At 41.2% G+C, this 9,082-nt stretch overlaps 1 protein-coding gene across 2 annotated transcripts in view; it reads right to left on the minus strand.

The window, feature by feature from the left end:
* CDC14B (cell division cycle 14B) overlaps positions 1-6,199 on the minus strand; it is a 41,500-nt gene extending 35,301 nt beyond the window's left edge. For both annotated transcript variants that reach the window (XM_054178736.1, XM_054178735.1), the window contains exon 1: positions 5,987-6,199. In XM_054178736.1, the coding sequence (XP_054034711.1) occupies positions 5,987-6,143 (157 nt within the window). In that variant the 5' untranslated portion in view covers positions 6,144-6,199. The remainder of the gene's footprint in view (positions 1-5,986) is intronic.
* Between the last annotated feature and the right edge of the window lie 2,883 nt (positions 6,200-9,082).

A 9,082-nucleotide genomic window follows, 5' to 3' on the forward strand; every position in this document is an offset into this window, starting at 1 on the left:
TCATACAGGCACAGCAACTGAGGTACCATCTGGGAAGTGCACTACTTGTTCAGAACTCCTGTGCCTTGCAGAACTTACAAAAGCATCTCCTGAAAAAGTAGTGCTGTACGTTTTTAGGTAACTAAACTGGCCCACAAAGGGAAATATGTTTGGAGAAGTAAGTGCACTGATATCCCAACTGTGCTGTGAGGAAAACTGCTTCACAGAAAGCACTCCTGTGAAAATGCTTGAGGGTGGAGGGAGGCCCATCTTCCCACAACTGCCCTGGCATTAGTTCCCACCACTGTATTTTGCCTTGTGCTGTGTCAAGGTCGATATTTCTGTGAATCAGAAACTGTAACAGGGATTCTAGCACAGTACTGAAAAAAAAAAAAAAAAAAAAAGTTTTGCTGGTTTACTTTATGCTGCCCTGAGAGATAATCTGTGTTTGTGGGAGGACTGAGAGCAGAGCAGGAAGTAGAAAGAAGAACTGAGAGGACATGGTATCTAAGGATTGTGTTAAAACTGGCATTGCTAGATTAAACATGTCACAGGACAGCCCCAAGCTATAATTTCACACCACTTCTAACTGATTTAATGGCTAACTGCCACTAGTTTCCTTACAGGGAAAAGTCTGCTGAGTTAGCTCACTGAACCAGCCCACTGGGGGCTAATAGTGGGAATATACAGTCATTTTTCCCCTCAATGGCATCTATCCTTTAGATTCAGTCTAATTATTGACATAGACTGACCTTTCTGCATACACGAACATCCACATGGAAGTCTGGGCAGAATGGCTGTGGTGTTCAGACTGACACACCACATTCTTGCACACCAGATTCTTCACACAAACTTCCGATCACTTTTGAAAATATAAAAACACTACACAAAGAGCACTTCAAAATCCTCAAATACAAATGGAAGGCAACAATTAGAAGAAAGGTATTTGCACAGTCAAAGACGCGAAATAATTCAGCATTTTGCTGATAAACGGAATTTGGGGTAACAGAACCACTTGCTCCTATTTTTACAGAAAATCTCCTGCAGCTTTTGCAAAAATGTACAACAAAAACTACAAATGCTTATCCTGAGTGAACAGTGTGTACATGGCCTTTTGAATTGCTGTTGGCATTCAATTCTGAACTGGTATCTCTGGATTGTGTTAATTGTTGTTATTCCTAGAACACCTAAAAGAAACTTGATTTTAACGAATTTACAGATCTCAAAATAAGAGCACTATGTGTCAAATGCCAATATCCTGACAAGCTGTTTATTCCTGTACATGGCTAACAATTGTGCCTTATTATATAAGCAGCAGGCTCCATCTTTTTAACATGTTTCCTACAGGGAGAAATGAGCTACACAGAGAAGTTCTTTCCCACAAGTTCATGTAATTTTCTACCAGCTTATGAGTCCAGTATCAGACAAATGCTGCATTACTCTAGTGAGTTTTCACCTGTTTGGGGTTTTTTTTGCAAGTGCACTCCCAGTTCTGTTTAGCCAAGGATTAGGAGTGTGTTAATGTTTTAATAGGAGTACATATGCTGAGAAAGGAGAATTCATTGATTAAGGATCTGATTTCACTAGGACTCCACAAAGGTTCAGACTGCAAGAGCAAGGCTTCTACTTTATTTTACGCTTCCTTCACCTATTTTAGCATTCTAGTATTTCATTTACATGGACTATGCTCAAGCACTTCCAGACTCCTGCAAGTTTCTGATAAAAGGTCACGCTAAAACTATCAAACTACAGCAGACCTTTCTAATCATCCCTTAGAAGGAGAGTAGGGCTCACTGCCTTACAGGCAGCACCAGAATTAGGAGATATGACTGCAGTATGTTGGATATACATCAAATACACTTAATTTTGTTAGCCTCATGTAAGCAAACAGTTAAAATACAGAAACATGGACATCACTGTAGGCAATTAATTTAAGTATCCAATGTACAAAAAGTTGGGCTCACAGACCCCTAATTGAGGGCTTTGTTACCACAGCTTTCTAGTGCTGGTATATGATCTAGTGAGATTAAAACTAGCACAACCACTTTTACACAAGCTGCAACAGTTACAAATCTGATTGCAGTGGACATACATGAGGAAAAACAATTTGATTGGTTTTCAGAATTCCAGTGTTCTGTGGAAACAGATGTGCAGAAAACTGAGAGCTACCACTTCACTATCCTGTTAATGTGAATATAAAGACAACAAAATAATCTCCTTCCCCTCAATATCCTGATGCTCAATCCTGAATAAACCTGACGCTTCTTGGGGTCTGCTACACAGACCTTGGAGAAAGAAATTTCAGTCATTCAAAAGATAGCTAAATAACAAACAGGCACTCACTGCAGGACAAGTCTGTGTATGACTGGCAAATATTACTTCATAAAAAGATAAATTCCACACTGTTATTGTTAAACAGATGCCTTAGATGAGAAATTCAGAGAAGACTGACAGTACAACAAAAGGCAACAGTCTGTTTAGAATTACCAGGAATGTTACCAGAGTTATTTACTATTGATACATGGTACTTTTGTTGTGCTTGATTTAAGACCCCACAATATCCGTAAGACACATGAGAAAAAAAAGAAAAGACAAATTCAATTGCAATGGCAAGACAAAAAAGCAAAATTGTACAAGATTTGCTGTTTAGTCATTGTATCCTTGGAAAGATTAATTCACTCCACTATGACATTTTGAATTTAAGTGACGACAGAGTTGGCAATTAGACCAACAGCCTCTGAAAAAAACAAAATGAAAGCACAGTAAAGTGCTAAAGGAACTTTGTATCAAACAGCAACTCATTAAAAAAAAAAAAAATCCTCACAGGGTCGTGTCACTGACCAACAACACCATTAAAGGCTGTCAATCGTCAAAATGTTGAAGAGCTTAGTAACACTGAGTAGAAGTATTCTTAGCATTGCAAAATTTTTTCTACATAATAAACCAAGTTTATAATGACAAGCCAGTAATACTGGAAAAATAAGGCCACTCCACAGTTTAGAAAAAAACAACAGACAATCAAAAAAACTCAAACAAAACCAAAGCTAAAACAAAAATAAACAAAAGTCACCTGTTAATAAAAATATAACATGAATGCTATTTCTTAAAATCTTCAAGTGACAGTGTAAGTAAAACAATTCTCCATAAAGAGGAGAAGGGGGGGAAAAAGCGAAAAAACAAAACAAAACAAAACAAAAAAGCATATACAGTATAGCCTAGAGCATCCTTTAAGACCTTAGGTCCTCATTGTAAAAGAACTAGATACACATTTAGCAAAAGGATGAACAAATGTCAAGACGTGTCCCACAGTGTCATATCACTCAAAGTTTCATTCCAATTATAGTTCTTGTAGTTACTTCATTTTAGCGCTAACTACTGAAAAGAGGTTAGAAAGAAACACACACAAAGAAAAGCAGTCAAGGAAATCAACAGCTTTCAAGAATCTTACACAGAATTCCTACAGTTTCTTTATAGCATATAAATTACTTCAGAGATTATAAATACATGGGAATATGCTTCTAATAAACAGAAGACGTGTATTCAGTTCCAGTAAACTGAACTAAGCCTCACACATCAGTTTACAAAAAGAAAATGGTAAGGCTAACCATGCAGCTTAACAGACCAAAACAATTGTTTTTAGAAGAATAGCTTTCCTGAATTAGCCTTAACAAGAAACAAAAATATTGAGATGATTCTAATTAAACAGTATTCTGACATATGGCTGATGTATACAATTCATTGGGAAATAAATACAATAATTACTCAAGTATTTTCTGTATAAGATTTATGTGAATAATGGATTGAAAAATTTGCTGTTTATGAATGTAACATCATATACATACAAAAAAACACCATGTAAATCTTTAGAGCAATTGGGGCTTGTTTTCTGAGTCTGTCTTTTAGCAAGATGAAAATGAGGGTAGGCTGTAACATTCTTAATGAGTTTGTCAGTGTTTTTGGTAAGCAGACAAGCTAACACAGATCTCTCAGCCTTTACAGGAGCTAAAACATTTACCAGAGACTAAAATATTTACCAGTATGTCCATTTGCAAGAATAAGGCCTTATGCCTTAATCTATCTCCAGTCCAGGATTATTAATTCATTTCTCGAATTTGCATCATGAGAAGGCAGAATTGACAGTTCAAAATCTGAAGCAACTTTTAAACCAGCCACGTAAAAAGGTAAGCCTGTGGGCTTTTTTTTAAGGTTTCTAGTTTTAAAAATATGCACGACATACCAGCACAATAATAATTAGTATACAATTATTCCATTACTAGAAGCTTGCAAACAGGAGGTGGTGTGTGCAGTAAGATCAAGACAAAGTGAAATATTATTAAATATAGTAATTTACTGGAATTTAACCAAGTTTGTTGTACTGCGTACTGCTATATATGGTGAAATCTCACTGAAAAAGCCTAGGTGCTTTACTGTATAATTTAAATGGATGACAGTTTCTTTGGAGAAAAGACAGTAATTTAAGGGGACTTTTCATGCCAGACGTGCATTATCAGACCCAAGCAACTGTTGTGTGACAATAGCAAAACAGACCTATTTGGAGATCTGAGCTAAGCTGTAGTGAAATGACTTTGATTCAAAAAGTTATCACCTGCCATATGAGACCTTTCTACATTTAACCTTGAAATTCTACCACTATTATTTCCTATACAAATGATTGCAGTTATAGAAAAATACACATATGGAGTTACTGTAGTATTACAGCAGTGCATGCAAGTACACCATGTTTCCCTGAGTGAATTAGGCCTAAAATGCTGTATTTGAAGCTGAAGTGTTTAGGATTTCATTCCCTGACAGTATTAGAGCCTTTCAAAAAGAGGAATTGGGTATGCTTTGAGAGTTTACATTCTTCCTGCATCACTGTACTGAATTCTCAAGATCAAAATCTTACAGTTTTCAGAACATATTGTTATCTGGAGACACGCCAGTTAAGAACCCTGTTTCCCGCCACAGGTAAGACCAGCGTCTTTTTTTCAGATTTGCTCTTTGCATTTTTGATTGCTCTGTCTCCAGATAATTTCACATATCCTTCACAGAGAAGTGGCAGGTGGGGTATTTTCCCTGACTTTTTAAGAGAAGTTGTAAATTCTACCATTCCCAGATTCTGGCGCAGGAGATAAAAAGTTTTGGGGGGTTAGGGGGGTGGGGGTTGGTGTTGTTTGGGGTTTTTTTTCCATTTAGAATATTTTTTTTGCCTTTAGGTAAGCTAAACTCTATGACGTCTTTTAGCTGGAAGATTCAAACCTAAATCCAGAAGTGTTTCGGCTGTGATCTAAAATGCTTCTTCACAGAGGTAGGTTTCAAATGGCTTCTCTATTTGGCAGGTGCCAAAATAAAGTATAGCTCAAATCATAAGGCCATAGAAAGGACGGAGGACACTGAGTAAACCTGTCTGCAGAAGCCGTGGACACCCATGTACCAAGGAGAGGTGCAACTCTTACCCCTTCTGCCAGCAAACACGTTAGGAGAGAACGTATATCCCCAATACAGAAAAATGTGTTACTTCCTCCCACATCCCTTAAACATGTTCTGCTGATTCAAATAAATTTTCCATTTACGTTACTATAGACAGTACAAGGCGATTCCTTGGTACCGCCCGAGTTATTAAAAATCACGCAGCCTTTTTTCTTTCGGAGAAAGAGTTGCACTAGCGACGCATTTTTAACGACGACTTCGCTGCGTGAAACGCCCGGCAGACGCATGAACCAACCGATCGCACAGACGGCAAAAGCGGCTGCTGTCCGTGGGTCCCGCCGGGAAGGCCGGCCACCCAGTGCTGAAATCAAGTTTTAACTCTATGCAGCTGTGCCTCCCGCCGCCTGGGGGGTGGGGGTGGGGGGGGAGATGGGCCAAGACGGGACGTAACATCCCCGCACCCCAGCGCCCTCCAGCCCGTCCCGCCGCCGGCAGCCCGGGCCCGACTTGTGTTTCCACCCTTCCTCCATGCCACCACCCTTGTTCGCCCCTGCCCCCAAGGCACGCCCCCCCTCACCGGCGATCCTCAGGCAGATCTCCGTGACGGCTGGGGGCGCCTGCCGCCTGGCCGCCTCGCCGCCCGCCACTCGCGACGCCGCGCCCCGAGTTCTCTTCAGATCCGGCGGCGCCGGGGCCGCGCGGCGCCGGACCTCTGCCAAGCTCTTCCGCTTCATGGCGGAGGCGGCCGCGCCGCTACGGTAGGTGCGAGGCGGACCGCCTCATACCCTTCGCGCCGCTCCCCGCGGGGATCGGAGTGCCGGAGGGGAGGGACTCCGCGACGACGACTCCGGCGGCTGACGCGTCTTTCCGGACACCGCCCCCTTTCACCCCCCATGCACCTCCGGCCCACTCGACCCGAGCCGCCAGCGGCTCCTGCCCCCCTCGCCCCGCCGCCACCTCTGATTGGGTCAGCGCTATGTGGCGTCACCAGCGAGGAGCGGAGCGGTGGGGACCGTGATGTGACAGTGGCGGCTCCAACAGGTGGGCCATGGCAGAGCGGCCGCGAGCCGACAGCCTGTGGTGGCCACCTTGACGGTGCTGGCGGCCGGCGGGCCCCCCAGCGCCTCTCCCGACGCGGAGAGGGCTGCTGACGTGGCGCAGGACTTCTCACAGATAACGGGGGCCTGTAGTGGTGTCCGCGTGAGCGAAGCGCAGTTCTAAGGGTGCGAGAGGGCTGCGGGGTGAGTCGACTGCCACGAACGGGCTTGCTGCTGTGCGCTGGCACAAAGCCTCCGCTGTTGGAAATCAGTTTTCTAGTTGCGTGTCTGGAGGCGTCGTAGCCCTCCAGGTGCCTCTTGCAGTATATGCTAAAAAAGGGTCCCCAGGGCACATGACGTCGTGTAAGGCCAACTGAAACTGGGAAGTTAAAACAACTGGATTTGAGTCTGCTTCTCAGACACAGTGATACTTTAAAGAACACCATTATTTTGAGTAGATGTAGAAATAAATTAGTGGTTAAAACAACTGAAAAACCACTCTTGCCATACCTCTGATAGGCCATGATAAATACACTTTCTGAAGTATTCTACCACCTGCTGAGTACGTGTTCAGAATTTGTCTCCCACTGGTACTCACCTTTCACTGCAAAACTTTTAAAAATACCTTTTCAGATTAACACTACAGACCTAAAACACTGCTGTCGTTGTTGCAATTCAGTATGCACAGGGAAATCATTGTCAAGCAGGGTGCTGGCAAACTCGGTGAAGCTATGACCAGATGCAAAATGCACGGCAAAAGCCCTAATTAGAATTGCTCTTCTGCTGAAGCCTTCTGTCTTCTTCCCTTTTATTATCTGCACTTTGTAAATCTTTCTGAAGAAGTGTTTTTTGCTGGGATGCTACAGAGGCTGTACTGTGGTTCCTGTTACTATTGAAATAGTGAAGATGGATTACTTTAACCTGCAGACCTATCAACTTAATTCATCCCAATCCCTTTTAACAGTACAGAGTTCTTTTAGATATAATTAGTTGTATTTAATACATTAATGGCATATAGGCATGTGGTTGTATTGTTTGTTTTTATGTTGTTTGGTTGGCTTTGGGTTTAGATGGGGTTTGGGTGTTGTTTTTTCTAGTTCTACTGAATGCAAAACAACAGTGGTTACTCATTTAAAAACAAAAGCACCAAGGTGAAAGTATAATGATGGCAAAGCAAAAGTGTAAGTAGAACCGGTGTTCTTGGCAGGTCAATGGAGCAGAGTAGAAGCATTACAAATAAAGTGATTGGTTTTACAAATCTAAAACAGTTTTTTAACCTACTTTCTGTTATGATAACATTTTTTGCTTCAAGTAACAGACAGAGCTGCATTACAGAGTTTCCAACATACTCAAAAATATCAGTGAGGTGGAAGAGCCCTGGAGGGAGTGGGCTGCTCCTTATTTATGAGTGTCAGGGAAGTGGTTTATGAAAATCAGACTTTACCCCCCTGAGCCTCAGCTACTAGTCCCAGCTTGATATGCCAAGTTCTGAGGAGGCCTATGGCCAGTCCTGGAATCACGCAGGTTCAGTCTGCACATGACTACTTTTAGCCCTGTACCAAGTGCTGTTCAATCAATGCAGGGAACTGAATGCTGTATTTCTGCATTAATAATATCCTTATTCTAAATGCACCTTATCAAAATGTGTATGTAATAATAATGTGCGAAGGCACAGTACTTCTAAGGGCATTACCTTGCTCAGTATCATTATGTTTCTCAAACAAACGTTTTGCTTTTTTTAAGGAACACTGCATTTAATTTCTCATGATCTTAGTAGTGTGGAGCTCTTCAGATCTTGGTCTGGCTGGACCAGTGACCTTAGTCAATGCAGGGAAGAACCTCTTCACAGAGTACCATTTTACAGTTGCATGACTGTTAAAGCTTACAAGGGGACAGAATTTGAATAGCAGGATTTTACAGTGAAGGCCAAGATCAGAAAATGCAGAGGATTACATGCTCCTCCATAAATCTCAGACAATCTGATTTTTAAATTGCTGAAAAGAAGTGGCTTATGGATTAAAACCAGCACATCTCCTTTAGTGAAAGCAACAGATTCTGAACATAAACAATTTTAGAAAAGTGGATAAGATCTGACAGGCCTACAAACCAAAGTGCTGTTGTTCTTAGCTCAGTTTTCAGGGACAGAAATAACTAAGGACATTTTTCCAGAGACCTCTCCCGAGCTTACAGACCTTTTAGTGTGAAAAAAAATATTGCAGACAATGGATGATGTTTTTAAAATATTTATTTAAAACTATAACATTTATTTTTTAATGTCTGTCACTGCCATATGCAAGTTATGTCTGTAACTTATGTCTACAAGTTTAAATCCCAGTGTTCAAAACTGTGATTTTTCAAGGTATATTTTAATACAAGACCATCAGATAGTACTGGGAACCTTAAAACATAGCTGAGAAGTACTGGATTAAAAGCCAGTGTGATCTGCTGAAGGCAAGAATCCCAAGGTCATCCTGAGTAAAGCTGTATTTTTTTAGTTTTGTGAGTCTTGAAAAAAGATTTTAAAAGTACATTAGCATTACTGTTTTCTAAGAAAATAATAATCTGCAAGGATTTATTTTTTTTTTCTACAAGAAGGCTCAGATGTATTTTAGTTTTTCTTACAAACAATGGAAATA

Source organism: Dryobates pubescens, chromosome Z (assembly GCF_014839835.1).
Source record: "Dryobates pubescens isolate bDryPub1 chromosome Z, bDryPub1.pri, whole genome shotgun sequence".
NCBI lineage: Eukaryota > Metazoa > Chordata > Aves > Piciformes > Picidae > Dryobates > Dryobates pubescens.